The sequence below is a fragment of the Corvus kubaryi genome, unplaced genomic scaffold (genome assembly GCF_017639235.1).
Source record: "Corvus kubaryi isolate FWS band 111438036 unplaced genomic scaffold, C.kubaryi_AGA036_p1.0 65461, whole genome shotgun sequence".
Classification (NCBI taxonomy): Eukaryota; Metazoa; Chordata; class Aves; order Passeriformes; family Corvidae; genus Corvus; species Corvus kubaryi.
Window position 1 is genome coordinate 1 of NW_024582019.1, and position 19,508 is coordinate 19,508.

The following is a 19,508-nucleotide window of genomic DNA, read 5'->3' on the forward strand; positions in this document are numbered from 1 at the left end:
ATGGCAAAAGAAAAAAAGGAAATGTAACAATGTAAGCAAAGTTCTCTGTGTGGATAAGAAGAAAGACAAATATGAGAAACAAAAATGTAAGTCAAGTTTTTGCAGATTCAGTCTTGCCCAAACCAGGAAAATAGTTAGAGATGTGTATATGAAGGCATTCAAATAGAATCTTGCTTTGACCGGGCACATAAATCCCAGCCTGCTTTATATTGTTAGTGAAATGTAAATCAATGTAGCATCACAAATAAACGACTTCCTTTTCATTCTCCTGTTCAGTTCTAGATGTTAATGGTTATCTGTAAGTCTCTACATCATCCACAGTGTTGAAGGTGTGTAATAGTTTTTTTTAAACCCTGGGACTGAATTTTCAGAAAGTATTAAGTTGTTTTTCTGCAAGATTGCATATGTAATTTTGCAGATCTTGGTCTCCCTTATCTGATGCAGTGATTCCTTAGTTTGATTTGCTGCTTGATTTGCTTCTCTTCCTCATAATGCAGGTCCCAATATTAGAAAATATTGAGCTTTATAGAACATGTTGATTGGTAAATTGACACTGATTTTGTATTTTGGTTGAATGAGTTGGAATAGTTGTTCGTGTGTTTCTGGTGCTGTGCATGTCAGATCAGCTGAAAGGGCAGTTTCAGCTGAAAGGTTGGTCCAGGCCATACTGGATTTCTCCTGACTTACATTTGGCATGTTTGAAGAATTTATAAGTCTCTGTTCATGCATAAGAGACCAAATCAACACTGCTATGGGTACATAAAATAAGAATGATATCCAGGCTGCTCATTTTGTTAACACAATGAAAAGTTTGCGCTTAGAGAAAAGTGCAGTGTATACTGCACTGAGAGCATCTGCACTATGCTGGCTATCAATCAGTTGTTTCATCTAATACTGCTAAAAAATTTGATGTTAAAATACTGAAAAAAATATACTTTTTCCTGAGGGGCTTTGTGATTTGGCTGCTTACATGTACAGAGCAATCTTAGAAAGGTACTGTGAAAAGATTAGTCTTAGAACTGTACAAAAGAGACTTCTGCTTAAGTTGCTACTTGGAATAAGACAATCACTAGCATCGGCTCAGGTCAGTGACTTTGAATAGAAACTACCTCTTCTGTAAGTAACCTCTTCCAGTCCTGCACTGCTCTTCTAATGAAGAATATTTTCCTAATGACCAATTTGAATCTTCCAAGGTTCAAATGTTTTGACCCAGTTTTGGGCCATAGTGCCTTTCATAACATCTGTAAAGAGTTTGATTACATAATCTTTGTCACTTCGTGTAGTTGCAGGCTCCCAGTAGATTCCCCTTGAGCTCCTCTCACCAAAATAAACAAGCACTGCTCCTTCAGCCTCTCCTCCAGACCTGGAGCCTTCATAGCAGCCCTACCCTGGGCCCTCTCCAGTTTCTCATTTTCCTTAAACTGCAGGCCCAAAGCGTTGTTAAATGCGAGGACTCACAAGCACTGAGTAGAGAGGGGTGTAATGACTTTCCTGGATCTGCTGACCACATTGCTCATAATGTAGCCCAGCGCAACTGTTTACATTAGTCTTGAGAAGAGAACTTTATAATAAACAGCTCAACAGCCACTATAGCTTCTATATCCTTTTCAGCAGATCTGAAACAAAAGGTTCTGTCCCTGTCTGCACTGGTGCGTTGGGATTTTTCTTCTCAGGTGCAGAATTTTGCACTTATGGAAATTTCTAAAACAGAAACCTCGAAAAGGCTTCTCTTGCCTAGGCTTCATGTGTCACATGGTGTTTGTGAGTTGAAGTTCCACCAGTCAGCACAGCAGCCACACCTCCCAATTTTGAATCATCTGAAAATCTACTCAGTGTACATTCTGTCTCCTTATCCAGCCTGTTGATGAAGATACTGAGCAGTGTCTTCATAGCAGTCTGTTTGTTACTGTGCTCATTTCCAAACATCGAGCTATTGACTCTGTTCTTTAAGCTTGGGATTCTGAACGATCCAGCCTGCCTACAGTCCTTTCATTCAGCCCGTGCTTCATCATATTATAAGTGACAGTGCTTTTGAAAATACGTGTCAAAAGCATAACTAAAGCAAAAATCCATTGCATTCACTTCCTTCCCTTCATCTGCATGGCCAGTTATTTCATCATAGTGGGCAACCAGGTTGGTCAAGCATGATTTGCTCTTGGTAAATCCTTGTTGACTTTTCTTGATTATTGTCTTGTCCTTTACATGTTGGAAATTGATTCCAAGAGGACATGCTCCACGATTTTTCCAAGGACTAAGGTGAGGCCAACCATTGTATAGTTCCTTAGATACTCCTCCTCACTCTTCTTTAGTATGTGTGTAAAATTAACCTTTCTGCAGTCATCAAGGATGTTCTGTAACAGCAGTGATTTTTCACAGGTGGTAGCCAGTGGTGTTGCAATCACCCTGTCGGTTTTTTCAGCAGCCAAAAGTATGTCCCATGTGGTCCCGTGTATTTGAATGCACACTGCTTCTTCAGGTGTTCACTAACTTATGTTCCTCCCCCCTCCATAGCCCTTTCTCTCCTTCTCAAACAGTATATGCAGGGGTCTGGGAACAGAGTTGGCCTAAAAAGTGAGATGCAAGTATGGATTCAAGTGCTGCAGCCTTTTCTGTGTCATCTGTCATTGTCTTATCTCCCTTAGTAAGCAACAGACCTACATTTTCCTTGAATCTCCTTTTGCTGCTCTGCGTACTTGTAAAATTCTTTCTTGTAACCCCTTAATGTCCCCCATTAATTTTTGCTCCAGATGGGTTTTGTCCTTCCTAGTCTTGTTCGTGTGCCCAAACAATGATTGTATGCCTCTCCTTTGTTTCCTGTCATTGTTTCCACACAGGTGCTCTCCATTTCCACCATTTCCACCTCCATATGTGCTTTTCCCATTTTAGTTCATTAAGAAGCTCCTTACTCAGCCAAGTGGATCTTCTGCCTACCTTGTCTGTATGTACTGATTCCTCCTGTATTTCTGGGTTAGGTCCCTGTTCTGTGGCAAAGTCCTCCCCCCCTAGGTTAGCAAGTCTGTTCACAAAGATTTCTTCCCCGTCTTTGCCAAGCAGACGTGTTCTCTAAGTTGTCTCTCCTCATCAAAATGGGTGCCACAAGTAAAATAGTTGAAGCCCAGCTAATACCACCAAGTATCTAACCATATGTGGTCTCCTCGTGCACCTGCTGCTCTCCAGGCTTTTCCCTTTTGCCATAGGATTGAAGAGAAACACTACCAGGGTTCCTGTCCCCTTCACCCTTGCTCAAGAGCCCTAAAATCGCTTTTCAACTAAAATGGTTTCACATGACCCTGTCTCTGGTGTACGCATGAATAAGCAGGAAAAAAGTCAGAACATTAGGTGACCCCAAACAGTCTTTTGCAACACCATAAACTAAGGCTCCATACAAGCAAGAAACCTCCCTAGTTGACAAGTCAGGCTGGAAGAGTCACCAGCCACAGTGGTGGTGGTGATTTTCCCTTAGTGGTGCTTTGATACAATGTCCAACCTAAATTCTTCCTCTGAGGGAAGTTGTTCTTCCCCTCTGCTGCCTGGGCCCTGCACCAATGGGCAATCCTTCTGCTGCCAGAAGTCACAAGATTACTGTTCCCTCCCTCTGAGAAGTGCATGTCTTCTTCCCACTGTCTTTTTGCCTCAGTTGCACTTTTCCTGTCTATTGCATGAAGTTTTTTGCCTGGAAAGATCTTGTCTATCACTTGTCAGTCACCCCAATGCAATAAAACACACCTGCCTCTTCTTACAACTCCTCACCTGCTGCTGGGGAACTAAAACAGAGCAAACCCCCCCGCAGGAAGGTCACTCTCAAGAGTCTGCACAGAGGTTGTCACAGCACTGCTGGTGACAGCAGAGGCAGGGGTTATGCCCTGTATCAAGTCATCACCGTTTGGGTGTTGTCTAATTGTGCAAAAAGCCCTGGGTCTCTTGTGTGCCAAGTGCCAAGTTAACTGTCTTGCCTCTTTGCACATCCCACTGCCAGCACTCCTTGGTGCCCTTCCCACGGGTGCCAGGTAAGGCAGGGACTCACTGGGAGTTCATTCAGCCTTGTGCAAGATTTCCCACTTGGAAAGGAGACCTCTTGCACTGTCTGTGATTCCCTGACCACAGCTCCCTCTTTTGTGCCTGCTGGGTCTGCTGAACACTGCTGCTCCCCACGCTGGATTCCAGTGAGTGGAAAGAATGGGGGATGTATTTTAATCATCACTGCTCTCACTTGCCAAAAGAAGAGGTACTGTTGTATAATTGAAAAGGTCGGTTTCAGACTCTGTTTGAGTGGACTCAGCTGTCCAAAAGCATTTTAAGATCAATTTGCTGTGGTTCTCACCTATGAGTAAGAAAAAAAATAGTCTGGGAGAGCTGGAAATATTTGTTACAATAAGTTAAATTTTCATATTCACATGTAGGAGATAAACTGAGGTTCAATTACTGGCTAATGATTTTAGAATTTGATTGTGTTATTTTATAGTAGAATACTCAAATATTGTCACATTTCCCTATCTTACAGCTGCGCTTGTAGTGCCAGTGGCAGTTTAAAATTTATGGTAGATTATTTCTTGCAGTCAATAGTTGTTTGTACTAGAAAAAGGTCCTCTGCAGGAACATCACTTGAATAGAAATGTCAATGCAGATATGCTTGTATAGGCTGTGACAGAACTCCAGACTTTGAATGAAGTCACCTACCAACTCTAAATTGGCAAATAAAATCAATCCCTTTGAGGTCTAAGTGGTCAAAGTATAAGGAGAAAAATGTGAGAGTATGTAACATAAAAAAATAGCAAGGAAAAATGTTTCATATCTATTAAGGGAAAAGCATGTAGGCAAAAAGTGATACTGCTATATCTTGCAAGTGCTACAGTTACGTTGCTTTTTATTCATCAATTGCTTTTGGATATATGATAAATTAGTGTGAAGTTTCCTTTACTTGTCTCTGACTTGGTTTCTGATGGAGATTAAGATCACGTGTACCTTTAAATCAAGACTGATTCATTCTGTTTATTCTTGCTGATCAGTTTTGGCTTTTTTTCATTTGAGAAGTAATTCACACTCTAATGCTCAGTGATGTCCGTCAAACAAGACTGTGATAGAACTTCAAAGCTCCTAAGAAAAGGCTAAAAAGTTACTTTGGCTTTCTCTGAGTATCTTCAATTCAATTGCATACTTAAACAAAAACTTGCTTAATACTGTTTGTGACTTAGTTTTGAAGGAATTTTTCCAAAGGAATGGTGACCTTTCTCTGCAGTATGTTCTTCAAAGTCAAGACTGGATGGATTTGTAAACCAGCAAACAAAGGCATTCAAAGAGGAATTCTTAGCTGAGGTAGTTCCCATTGCTTAGGCAGGGCATGTACCTGGATACTAATGCTTCTCCTGGGCCTTAAAATCAATTTTATTTTAATTCCTATTTTAAACTACACTTGATACATATTTTTGTCGGGGTCCCTTCCCCCCTGCCATGTGGTCCTGGGAGAGGGGCCCTGGGGGGGAGACACAGGGTTTCCCTGGCCCTGGTCAGCCTCGTTCCCCATTGGTTGTTTTGTGTTCCCCTGCGTGGGCAAGGACCCTCGGGTCCCAGGATTGAGCAGTTCCTTGGCAGAGCTCCGGCCATGCAGCTGGGGAAATAAACATCTCTGAAACATCTAGCAAGAATTAGTCCATATGTATCTCTTTTCCATGGCCCTCCTTGTTTGATACGCGTGTTACAGTATCCACACTGTAACATATTTTTAAAACATACCTTGTTAATTTAGAGTAATCGCTTTGTAGTATGTGTGTTAAAAATAGTTTTCACCTAAATATTATTTAAGATGGTGTCTGAAAATGAAGTTGGCTGTGCATAGAAGTGTAGGGATTAAATACAGATAGAGGATGATGTGTTACAAAAATAAGTGTGCCAAAATATATGGCAGTAATGCATCTTGAGATGTAGTACTAGGTCTCATGAAATATATGTCTTGAAATTAAAAAAAAAAAAAAAAAGGTTTCAAATGAATAACTGAGGAAATTACTCTGGCAGAAATTAGAATTTTTCTCATTTGTTGAGTTTGTTCAGTCATTACTGTGGTACTGTGTTTGCACAAGCAAAACCAGGTAGCTAGTCTATAAAAGAATTCTGAATCATTAACCTTTCTGAGGTCAATATAGACAGATTTTTATTTAACTCTTTTAAAGGAAAAAGCGTAGTACTAATAAACACTGAACTATTAAAACCAAACCCTATTTCCATGAAATGACAGAATTTTCCAAGAACAAAGGAATAGAAAAAGTTAAAAGAGGTCTAAGCATGTCAAGGTTTAACTTACTACTTTTACTCTGCATGATAGAAATTTTGGGGGTTTTAATGCTAATAATCTCTTAATTGTAGGAGGAGGAATTAGAGGCCCAGATTTCATTCCTACAAGGACAGCTAAATGATTTGGAAGCCATGTGCAAATACTGTGCAAAGATGATGAACACGCATCTTGGTAAGTGCAGTACCTTGTATTAACCTGTAAGTCTTTGCAAAGGCTCTTTCAATGCTTGTATTAGAACTAAAACAATATTTATGTAGTACAGTGCATATTATATTATAAGCCATGATGAAGATTGAATTGATGTCCTCAGTTGTTCTATTGGATGCTGCCAGCCACTGTATCTTTATTCTGTCGTACTTTTAAACTTGGGAGTAGGATAGCCGCTGATGATACTAAAAAGAAGCATTTTAGCACAGATGCCTTTAATTTCTTGTATTGTAAGAGACTTGCTGGAGCTCAAACCATGTGAACTTACTGTTTTGGAGTCCATTTGCAGTTCAACAGTCCCACAGTAATACTTGATGTGTGCAGCAATAGCTGTATAAGATTCATATACTTCCATTAAATGTAACATCTTCATAATCTATGATCACCTTCAATATGTTAAAATGTGTTACTATAGGCTGGCTAGTTTTTAGTATTTGTCTCAGACCAGAAGGAATATAGTAAGATAAAAGTCAGTATATAGGGAATAGAATCAGCAAATACTCCAGTCTAAAATTCTGCTTACATATTGCCAAGACAAATCAGAGAAGGTAAACAAAAAGCTTCACTCAGATCAAGTGTAAATATGTTTAACCAGGTTTTGATAAAAGTGGTATTTTTAAACTGTGTTGAACTGAACTCTAAACATTAGTATATTTAGTTATGTGAAAAAGCCCCATTGATGGGAAATCAGGGCAAAACTGCAATAATTTTAAGATTTATTTATGGTCTGCAATATCTGAGCAAAACAAATTAAAGCTGAATATTTCAGTGGGTAGAACTAAGCATGTGATATCTAAGTTTGCCAGGTCAGAAGGTTCAGATGCAAAAGCCATATTGTATTTTTATTTTCTTTTATGTGGGTGTTTTGCTAGCCACTGTTACAAGCCTAGGAAAAGCTATAAATATTGTATTGCTTGAAAGTTGGGAATCACAGCCTTGAAAAGCCAAGTCTAAACCTCTAACCCCAAAAGCTTTAGTCTGATGTATTGTGTTGCTTTTGTGAAGGCGCATGACTGATGATGAGATTAGAAACAAGCAAGGGGATAAATTATTAGCTACTGAAATGATGGGGAAAAGATTGCTGTGTCAAGAAGAAAAGCTGAAGTTTCTTTCCTCTGGGAAAGAAGATGAGGACTGTTTAGTAAGGGTATCAGTTCCAAGCATAAATATTTCACCAACTATAGCTGCACCAGAGATCAGAATAAACCCAAAGCTCCTTGAAGCAGTCTGCCTTTCAGCACTGGATTCATGAACTGAAAGCATAAGATCTGTGATCATATCCAGGTGTTAAATTCTTTTTCCCTAATATATTGGAAACAAAAACATGGAGGGCCAGTAGTCTCCCAGGAGCATTGTGGAGTGGTTTGTTACCCTCACAGGACAGGGAAAGCCATCCATTAGACAGCTTTGGCTGCGGGCTGTGCTGGGTGCATTGGGGCACCCCTGCAAAGCTCTCAGAGCCTGCCAGCCTAGTCTCTTCCATGTCTACTCCCTGTACTTCTTCGCAATATTACTGCATTTCTTGTCACCATCATGGACTATTAACTTTGTAAATTCGTCTTACACTAATGTGTTTATATCCTATAGAGATTAACAGTTAGGAATGATAAACAGAGCACAAGAGAGACAGAGACACCACCAACCTTCACAGCCTCTGCACTTGTAGCAAACTGATGAGTTTAGGTATCCCCAAATCAGGCGGCAGATGATCCACATGAAGGCAGGAAAAAAACCCACCAGGATTCTTGCTGATGTGCAAAATCCCATCTGACCTGAAATCTGTCCATCCATGTAGCACATGCCAGCAGGCTGTGCAAGAAAATGGATTCTCTGCAGCACCACAGAGCACCCCCAGAGGGTTATCTCCAGTGTCCATACACTACTCAGGGCTTCAGAGAAGGGCAGCAAAATAAAACTCAAGGGCATATCTGGTCATTTCTGAAGGGAAAAGTTAGCAGGGGCTGCTACAGCACCTGATCTGATTCTCCCCCAGGTATCTGTTTACCCATAAAAATTGCTTTGTTTCAGAAACTGCAGAGCAGATGAGTTATATCACTCCTCTTGTAAACTGCCAGAACACTTAACTTCAAGGATATTACTTCTTCCTCTGTGGCTGAATTTTTCTGACTTCATCACCCAGCTTTTGGTTCATGTAGCATTTTTAATAGCAAAGTTGAAAATCCTCATTTAACTTACCTACATGCAGTGATAATCTCTCAACACTGTGTTTGCTAAGTAGAACACTATGTTTCATTTTATGTGCATTACTTTTTAGACCTGATCACTTTTGTGGTCTTCCTTTGAATTCTTCAGGATTTTCATAGGTCTTTTCCAGTGGGTTAATCATATCAGGATGTGCTGTTCCAGCACTGGGCTCAGCAAAGTGGTTACTTAGCACAGGGAAGGTCATCTTTCTACTCTCATGTGGCATTGCTCTTTTTAAATATTTTTAATGCAGCATCACATAGTGCTCTTTGATACAGTGATAGTTTGAAGTGATAATATGTTATGACCTTTAAAATTTGGTGAATCACAGCTTTCTAAACAGAGGCATTTATCCTGTGGGTAAAATCAGGAAATGTTTATTTCCGCATGTGTTCCTTGCATTTGACAATATTAAAATTCACTTCTTGCTGTTTGGCTTTTTAGATGAATAATTCAGGTAACTCTGTGATGTTCTCTGTTTTCTTCTACTCTTCTAACTGCAGACATAACTATCATACATTTAATAGTTGTCTAAATTGTTGATAAAAACATGCAGGAATATAAGAGTTGAGGCACCTTACAGAACTAATTCTTTCAGCAAACAGCCAACATTTTTATGAATTATGAATATGTCAGTCAAGCAGTCAGGCCTGCCTTTTAAATTTGATAAAATTTAAGCTGCTTATTCTTAAAAACCTCCCTTTTTTTTAGACTGATGTTGTAAACCTTTCTTTTCAGACATTATTACTCAACGAATATTCTTTTTCCTGTATGATGCATTGCATTTGCAGGTCACTTTATAGCAAAACAATATTAATTTAGGCTTATAAAAATGCATATCCAGTGATCATTTGCCACAAAATTATCACAATGTCAAACAATTACAGAATATTCTGCTTGTGGTTTATAGTGAGACAGTTGAGGATTTTTTGGCTGTCTTTTCTCAAGGTTCTTTCCCTTACAAGGAGGATCCAGATGACAGTCAGGTGCAGTTACTTCATGACAGAGATGATGTGTTGTAGCTGACAAATTATCAAAATAACCATGAAATTATCTATCTGTTTTGAATATGAGGGATAGAATGGCAGTTTTTATATTGTTCATATATTCAGAGATGCTTTCATTAAATGTTTATCTCCTTCTGTAAATAAACCCCACAGTCTACAACATGGCAACGACATAATTAACTGCTTGTAATATCAAGGCATGTTACCATGGGAATGAATGATGATTCTGAAATATTGCTACTTAGTGCTATGGGTAGAAATTAGAAATAGGGTTTCATTATTGAAATGGAGAAAAGTCATTCTCTGATCTTTGTCTCCGTCTTAGGGCTGTGTATTAGAAAGAGCTTTATTTTCTTCCCTCTCTCCCTTAACCACTGGAGTACTGCTAAGGGGAAATTCCTTTTAATGCCTTCAAGGACAAATGTTGAAATTTAGATATGTAAAATGGAAATACAGGGAAGCAGGTTTTACTGCTATTCCCACCTGTTTTCACAAGCTTGTCATAGCTTTCAAAAAAAGAAAAAAATTCTGTGTTCAGTTTTTCCATTACTGCAATGAAGATACATCCAAACTTGTAAACCTGTCATGTGGCTTTGTTCACAAAATAAATGCAGAATATTACTCAGCTAATAGTGAAAAAGTATAGTTGCCATAGCTATCACTGCTCCAGCATCATCACAAATACATTTTCCTGATGTTACTTTCTCACAAACACTGGCCTTTTTCAGGAAATAATATGTGTCACTGGTGATTTCAGAAATATGGTCATGTTCTTTAGCATTTTTCTTTTGGGAGATACTCTACTGTTAGTGCATGTAAATTCCTCAAGGCTCAATGATTCAGAAAGCCATAATACACCATTTAAGTATTACAATATTATTATCTGTCATAATGTTACTTCTTTTTTGAAGAATTTTGATTGTTTCCTCCTTTCTTTCACTATATGAAAATAAAAGCATCAAGCTAGCAAGTGCATTCAGAGAAAGATTTCTCCTGGTAACTGGTAAATGTGACATCTGTCTGATGTCTTATAATAGATCATGAAAAATTTGTCTTGCACACAAACAGCACTCAGAGTCTTATAGTATCTCCTGGAAGATTCCTCTCTTGTCCTTCACTTTGGACATGGGACTGAGTTTGAGGTGTTGGTTCAACACGATGTCAGTCTGGAGGGTCTCAAAGAGCAAAGCTTTGTTACGTCCCAGGCTCAAGCCAACCAAGCAGTGTTAAATGGCAGTTCAGGTGACACCAGCTAATGACACTGTCGTCTGACACCATCTGCTATTCCAGTATCTTTAGGGTTTGAACCATGTCTGCACTAGGCCACAATTAAAGTGCAGATTCTTAACAAAAAGTAAATTAAAGCCCTGGAGAAGTATCAGCCCTCCATAGGCAAGTACCAATATGAGAGATTGTGGAGGTTCTTTATTAACTTGCCTGTTTTTTTCCAAAGCAAAAAGTGCTCAATTTCAAAGTGTTGTCTCTTTATATGGGACAGGAACCAATCCATCACTGTTATCTGAGACAGAAGAACCTACCATTTTTTTCCAACAGAGACATAGTTCCAGACCTCCAAGTGTGGGAAAGTTTACCAAATAATTACACATGTAGCACAGGAAGTCCTTTTCATGAGGGGCAATTTAAAGGAACATTGGTTCAGTATTAACTTGCATATGGAGATCTTTATATAGAAACTATTTTTTTTTTGATGGGCAATTTATCAGATTATAAAAGTAGAGAAACTAAGGTCATTCCACACTTGCTTTTGCTTAAGGGCAGCACTATAAGCAGAAGGTTGCTTCCCCAGCTAGCTGAGATTCAGAAGCAATTTAGCTGCTTTCTTGCTGCATAGAGCCTCAGCTAATAAGCCCTGAGGATTCATACCAGCTCTGCAAAGGGTTAGCTCACAGGGTTCTGCACAAAACCCTAGAAATATGTGCAAAGGTACCCAATTATACAGAGGAAACATAAGTCTGCCTGGTTTTATTAACTCCACCTTCATACTGTTACTGCTTAACTTGAACCAGCTGCCAGAGGGAGATTCAGGTGAGTCTCAGAAATATGTTGTTCAATATCCAGGTTTTTAAATCACTTCTTGTCTTGGAGGTAACATCACAAAGACCTCTTAGCTCTGACCCACATCTAATAAGTTCATGCTTAAGCATCATGGCTTCACTAAGCCAAAGCCAACAAATCCTTCTCTGAGCTACCCATACAGGGCTGTTGGCTTTTCCTTATGGTGCATTTTCCAATTTCACTCCTGCTATCTGTAATACGTCGCTATGTCCTTCACCAGTATTCCAGTACATCTCTGCCCCTCCATCGAGGATTGTGGAAGGGATGTGGAGAAGTGAAGTTTTCATCTCCCATTCTTCTAAACACCACCAGCTTCCTGCCATTGGAATGGCATATCAGCTCTCAGCTTTCATAGGTAGCCTGTAAAAACTGTATGTATTTACAAAATGCCCAGAAGTTATGGCATCATGGTAACAAAAAAAATGAGAGCCAATCTTTTGAGAGTTCTTTGGATGGGACCACAGGACATGTCCGTGCCACAAACATCAAGCAGTGTTGGCACTTTGTAAGATCCACTAGCACTTCCTGACATCTCCCAGACAAATATTATTTGGAAGACTTATTAAAAATGTTTCAAAGCCACCTTCTCACTGTGATTATTGCAAGCACCATGAGCAAGGAAGAAAAAATATAAAAACAAAGAAATAAAAACTTGAAGGATATAGTTGCTAGTATAATTTTAGTTGTGTGAAATTAAAGGTTTAATTAGACTGATTTCATTCCTCTTTTAACAGTCAGTGCAGTTGTTATAAGGATGCATTGTATTATAAGGATAATTTACAGTGGGGAAAGGAGAGGAGAAAGTTGATTTAATGCTCAATATTTAGGGACTGACATACTGACCTATATAGGTCTGGACACAGTGCTTGTTAAATGTATGCAAGGTAGTACTGAATTCTTGTTTTATGAGTCATGTGATGAGATGAAAGGTTATGACATTTTTGTAAGGATAAAAGGAAATGGAAATTATTTTTCTGCCCTGTGCTGAAATGAAATACTTCAGCATTTGTTGAGGAAGTAAATGCATTAAATGAGTTCGCTTATGCTTGGGACATAAATAAAATAATCCGTGGTTTATAAATCCAGTGCGATTAGAAATGCTATCAGTAAAAAAGGCCACATCAAACACAGGCCCATGAGTCTAAGGGAATTGCTGTATTTGGTTAGGAATAATGATGTAAGATAACCTGTAAAAACAGCCTATAAAGAAAGGACATTAGCAAATTTATTAAATTAAATGTAGGAATGTTTACTGGGAAACAAATATTTGTTGTATAGCATAAGTCTGTACAACAAATATTTGTTGTGTACTAAGTATACAGACTTACTTTCAGACTGTCACTTCTGGTCATTTTACAGATATATATATATATATATATATATATATATATATGAAGAATAAAAGTGTAATTCTTCATGCCCCATGAATTTTAACCACCTTTTTGTCTCTTAAGGGTAGCTCTTAAGGTCAAAAACAACTGGTTCAACTCAGAGCCTACTTTGTTTCTAAAACAGCCGTGCCTGTCCTGAAAGTCCAGCTGTGGTAGGCACCCACAGATGCTTTCATCCCAGTAGTCTGAGTGAAAAGGAGATTAAAATAATGAAGCTTACACAGCTCCTCATTACCTGATGAACAGCTTTCCTTGCAACTTTCAGTGAATTCCCATTGCTTTCTTCCTGCTGCTCGGTGAGCGTCTCCCTCATACTAAAGTACACTGACAATCCATCTTTTCCTTTCCAGCATCTCTTAGGCAGTGGTTTCTCTTCCAGTTCCAGCTTTAAGAGAATAAAACCTTAGCAGAAGCTAAATTGTTGTATGACTAAATTGTTCGTTTCCCCATTCTTTCCATAAATATACAGATGTAAGGTATATGTTAAGCATAATCTGCTTACCATGTGTAAATTAGAGTTCACAGCTAAGAGTTGATCGTGTCTTTGGGCAAGGGATGGACAAAATGGCTTCATGACCCTACCAATCTCCTTCTTTGTACATCTGCAATTCTGTGCCTTGCTATGAGCTGATGATTGGTAACTTTTTACTACATATTTCTCTGATGTCATGAACATTACCACACTTTAAATATTGATAGTGTTGTTGCTCCATACAACACATGAATCAGAAGTATACATACATCACTCATATTCAACACTGTATAAATACGTCATTTATATTCAAAGAAATGTTTTAAAGAATACTGTGTTTCACAGATAATTTCGTACTTTGGGTTTTTAGGATCTTTGAGTTCTTTAAGACTCAAATGTTGCTATGTGATGCTTTTAATATAATGTGTAATTGTTCCTATAAATGTTGATGTTCACAGTGAGATAGGTAAATGAAAGTTAGGCTACTTAGCAGTGTTGCCTTCATCAACGCATAAATCATAAACACTATTGTTTTAGAAGGGAATTTAACTCCTGTCATTCACATTTTTAACGCTGGACAGAATGCAGTAGTTGGAAACATCCTGAGCTGCATTATTAAACAGCAATATCACTATGTCATACAGCATAGTTTTTCTAGAAAGGCCACAAAGCAGTGTTGAGGTCTAGAGTTCATTTTCCTGCTCAGTCAGACCTAGTACAGGTAGGAAAGCAGTATTTGTTGTGAAAAGAGAGAAAGACTGATTATCAGAAGCTAAAGTCCCAGTCTGTCCTTCCAGCCCCCTAATGTTCTTGAAAGGGCAGTCTTGCTATCACTGGTATATTGTGCAGGGAATGTTGGAAACATTTTCTGTAAACCCTGATTTCATGAAGACAACCATACAAAAGTACTGGAGTATGAGTACAGAGAGTTGGCTGTGCCTTGACATGTATGGGAGCACTGGGAATTTTTGGCTTTCCTCTTTTGGAAAAATGAGGAGGTGTAGTAATACTTTTAGTTCTCTCCTTCCTCCTGCCTGTGGTGCAAGTGAGAAGGTACTTTTGCATTCTGAGTTTGAGCTCCCTTCTCAGTAGTGAAAAGCAAGGGTGAAAAAGTCAATTTAACGTGACTCTGGCACTGTTGCTTGTTCACACGTCATTGATCAGGAGCTAGTAGTAGAAAAGCAGCATTCCTAATAAAGCTTGCAGCTATTTTGAGCTGGCTCCTCTCATCAGGAGTCATCTTCCTGGAAAGGCCCCACAGAGACCAGCTTAAAATAGAAATCATTAGGAGAGAGATGCGCTGCACAAAGGCAGCAGTGCGGGAGAAAACAAAGAACCTCAGAGAACGAGGGCGTTAAAGTTATTCCTGTGTTCAGTTTTCACTGCATCCATCTGATTTTCTGTCAAGTCTTGGTTTGTGCCTTCATCTGGCAGGGTGTTTGTCTCCCACCTCCTCAGTGGAAGGGAAGAGGTGCAGATCTGTCTTCTGGATGAATGGGCATGAAGAGATGCCTGAGGGGACCTTGTCTACAGCAGACAAGTTTTCCCATTCATTTAGTGCAGCTCTGGGTGGGTTTCTTGCAAAATCTGTATTGAATGCGAGCAAAATTTTCAGCAAAAGTTACTTTATTTAATAAGCCTCTAAAATAATTATGCCAAGCCTAACAGCTTTTCCGCATTCAGAGAGAAAAACTTTGAATAGCCCCTTTCCCTGGCCTGGGAACTCAGCAGTGACTGCTCACACCATGATGCAGTATAGAGTATTTCAATCTTCAGAGAGCATAAGCTTTCTCTAATTTTCCTGCTAGAAGCTGCTGTGGATGTTTTCCCTCTTTCGTCGCTCTAGAGAGGGTGATAGCATGACTTCAGTTTAAAATTTAGCAATTAATTTAGGGGAAGGAAACAGAAATCTTGATTTTTTAAGAAATTACTTCTGCAGTGACTTTGCATGTAAAGTGATTCACAATTTGCTGTAACTGTAAGAACAAGAAATAAAAAAGATACTTCATCATAATTTTTAGTTGTTTCAGCTGTTGCTAACAAAATCACTACCTGCTACAGTATTTCTCCGTATTTTGTAGAAAAGAAGAACATGAATGCAATCATTTGCATGTTCCTGCTCTGTAGTTGTAGTTGGATTTAAAGTATATCAAGGCAGCTGTTCACGGTCTCACTCAGGAACTAATTATTGATTTACTGATCTAGTACCTATCAAATTTAAACGAGTCTGCTCATTTCAGAATAAGTACCCAAAATTAATTCTAGTCCATTACATAAAAGGCATCCTTTTAGTTCTGAATCTGGTTTGAGGGCATCCATCAAAATGGATGATGTTGCTGACTTCTGAAGAGAACAACTGGTTCTACAGCTCCGGTACTTCTGAGGCTTAGTCAGGATCAGTCAGGGTATGACAGTTCATTTTGTGATAGTCAGACATTTGTTAGCACTATTTTGAAACAAATCCAGAGTCTTGTAATGGCTGTCTGGTATCTTATACATCTCACAGCAGTGCTCTGATCACCAGGTGAGAAGATGCAAACTTCACTTATTATTTTCCTCTATTAAGAACTTCACTGAATAAAGAAATATTGTCTTTTTCTGCAGAAAACATTTGGCATCAGCTAAATGAAATCTTGAAAGAAAGGGAAAAAAAAAACAAACAAAGCAGTCAGGAATATTTGACCTTAACCTTAGTTTTCTATGTACCATAGGATTTTGATAACTTTTGAATAACAACAGCTATCCCAATAGATGGATATTTATGGCGTAGAATCAAACTGGACTCATTTTTGAATGATATAGAAATCACATAATTGGTTTGTTTGATTCATTGTATCAGTGGGGTTTTTTTAAAGGTAGGAAGGTGTTTTCACTTCCAAATTGACATCTGCAGGGGTTTTTAAAGATAGTTATTTTTTTATTAAAAGAAAAAAAATCTGTGAGGTACTGATACAGAGCAGCAGATGAGGAAAAAAAACCAGTATGTGGCCAATTCATTCATATACATGAATCACTTCTCTCAAAGTACAGTAACATCTCCTGTGAAGGAAGAATAATTAAATTATACATCTCAGCTTAAAGTAAAAGTCCTTCAGCTGAGCAATATCATATCACATATGCTTTCTAGTATTACAGCTGGTGATGGGGGTCCGAGGATGTGACCCAGGAAGAGGTGACCGGTGCGGGGAGATGGTCCCGAAAGGAATTGCCTTCCCGAGGCCCGGTGTCTTCCCTCAGCTGCTGGCAGGAGGGCCCTTGCAGAAGCTGTCAGCTCTTTAGTGATTGTCAGCTCGTGATTCCAGCTCAGCTCTGCAGGGCAGCCTCCAGGCCAGACCAGAGAGAGACGAGAGGTTCGTGTGGCTGGTTCCGCACAGAGGTAGCTTTATTGTTGGTCCCCTCCAGTGAAGGGGGGAGCCAGGGACGAGAACCCTCTCTGAGCCCCACAGGGGCCCGTTGAGCTTGCTTTTATAGGGATACAGGGGATCAGCAAGGGACCAATGGATTACAAAGGATCTGGGACAGACCAGTGGGTTACAGAATGATCTGCACAGTGTCTCCCAAAGGATTGTGGGTCTGCCTTTCCTCGCCGTGACCAGAGAAGTGGTTGCCTTTCCAGGGAGTCCTGCTGGGAGATTGGTCAATCTCCTTATCTCAGCAGACGTCCCTCCAGGGCAGTGGCTGGGCATACCTCACATCCTAGCACTCTTGAAATAGTATCTTTTAAAGTATTTCTAGTTGCAAGGGTATCTTTTGAGATACAGAAACGTAAAATAAGAAGCTTTTCTCTGCACATGAGAGCTTAGTTTCCCTCTTCATCTCAGCAACTGACTGCCCTATGAGGTCCCCCCAGCAGTGGGAAAAGGCTTGGATGAGAGTCCCACCCCAGGAGGATGCTGCGCCCTGGCATAGCTGTTCACAGGAGAGGAGCTCCGGGGCACATACCAAGTTTCTTGCCATCCCTCCTCTTCTTCCCACCTCTCCTTCTAGTCCACATGGATTTCAAAGGGTGGTCCCAGCAGAAGGATGTGATCAAGGAGGCACTCATGCAAAATCACATTGCCTGTATGCTTCTCTCATCTAAGGATTACTTTTTTAATTCTTCTCTACTCATTAGCCAGGCAAGAAGAATGAGCACTGGTAAATTTGGTTTCCATGTATTTGAAAGTTTAAAAACTTTTCACTCAAAAGGGATGAGGGCAGCAGATTAGAAAACGTATGCAGTTCAAGGACATATTTAAGAAAAGGATTCAGTGCCAATTCCACAAGGAATTCCACCTTCCTTCTGTTTCATTGCACTAGGGAAGGACAACCCAATTTATGCCTTTATGTTTCAGTTGCTGCTTACTGGCTGTATTTCCTCCCTTCTTGCTCCTAATGTCTTTTCCTCTAAAACTGCTATTAAAATCTGGCATTAATCTTGCTAAAGTAAATATGTGATTATACAAACATTTCTATTAATTTTTACTGCTGGGTAGCTATCATATTCCATTCATAAGTTTTTAGAAATTTCTCAGTGTACTGGCTCTTCAAACATGGTTATAGCTGGGTTTTGCAGTGATGATAGATTCTTTTCCACTTTTTTAAAACATTGACTTAAAAATCATCTCTAAAGAACAGTAACAATAGTGGAGTATTTCCACATCATATGGAATACCTTTCAGCTTTTGTTTTGCTCTTGTCCCAATTTTTTAGATTTCCTTCATTTAGTCTTCAGCATGTTGAAGGTTTGTTTTGAATTATTTTCTTGGTCCATCTGCTTAGTCTGTATGCATACCTTAGTTTTTTAATATATGGTTTAATTTATGTGGGGATCAAACACTATGGAATACTTTTCTTTCTAATGCTGAGAAATGGAAAAGACAGTTGAATTCAGTGATTCAGGCTGTGGTCAAGCATGGCTGTCCTGCCTATGAAGACTTTGGACTTCTGATGTTTCAAATTCTGAACTTTTAAAAGAAGGAAATCATGCATTCTTTGTTAAACAGTGGAAAAGAGAATGTAAGTTATTCTTTTATAAATAAATATTAATATATTTTACTTAGCAAGTTGAGAGACTAGACAATTTAGATGTAAAGTAAAAAAGCAAGTAAAATGTTGAATCCATTATGGGTTGTCTCAATTCAAGATGCTACATATTTGCGGAAAGATCTGCGGGTTTTTTATTTCCAGCTGTCATAATGCAGTGTCTTTCTCATGTAAAATTTCTGTTAGACATTGTTCAGTTGTACAACAATTTGAGAACTGTACATTGCTGCAGGACATTGCCTCTGTAGTATAGTAAATAACGTGGGCATAGATCTGCTTGTTCACGTAGGCTGCTTATGCAAAGCTGAGTACCTTCACTGATGTTCTTGACCTTGATCACATCACCTTGACTTCTGTCAGCTATTGCTTTTCATGGCTCTAGCCTCTTTCATTCCTTCTACGTTTCAGATTGCTTTTTAGTGGTTCATCTAGTACTTAGGCATGGATCCTTTCTCCGCTTTGCCCTTCCCATTCTTCCTTTATATTCATTACTGATTTCTGGCCCCAACTCAATTTCAAACTTGTGTTTATACACAGGTTTTAAATCTACCTCTCCACTTCTAATCTTTCTTCTTGTCCTGTCTCCCACATCTCATTATTTTGCTATTTATTCTGTAAACACAAAACTCATACCAAATTACTCAGTGCTTGTACTTGAAACTTCATATTGTGTCAGAGTTGGCAGTGTCATCATATTCATCAGTGTCAGGATGATCTGTTACAGCAGTTCTGGCTTTTCACTGATTTGAGGCCTGAACATGCAGGACATTTTTAAAAACAAACAAATGCAATGCAGGTGTGGATTAATGGTACAAAGCTCTAATTGTGAAGTACCTGGG

The 19,508-nt window shown here is 39.1% G+C and overlaps 1 protein-coding gene across 1 annotated transcript in view; it reads left to right on the forward strand.

The window, feature by feature from the left end:
• The first annotated feature begins 6 nt into the window (after nt 1-6).
• The window catches only part of LOC121673493 (TBC1 domain family member 5-like), a 31,159-nt gene continuing 11,657 nt past the window's right edge, over nt 7-19,508 (forward strand). The window contains exons 1-2 of the mRNA XM_042046828.1: nt 7-2,256; nt 6,358-6,457. Coding sequence (XP_041902762.1) covers nt 2,203-2,256; nt 6,358-6,457 — 154 coding nt within the window. The 5' untranslated portion in view covers nt 7-2,202. The remainder of the gene's footprint in view (nt 2,257-6,357; nt 6,458-19,508) is intronic.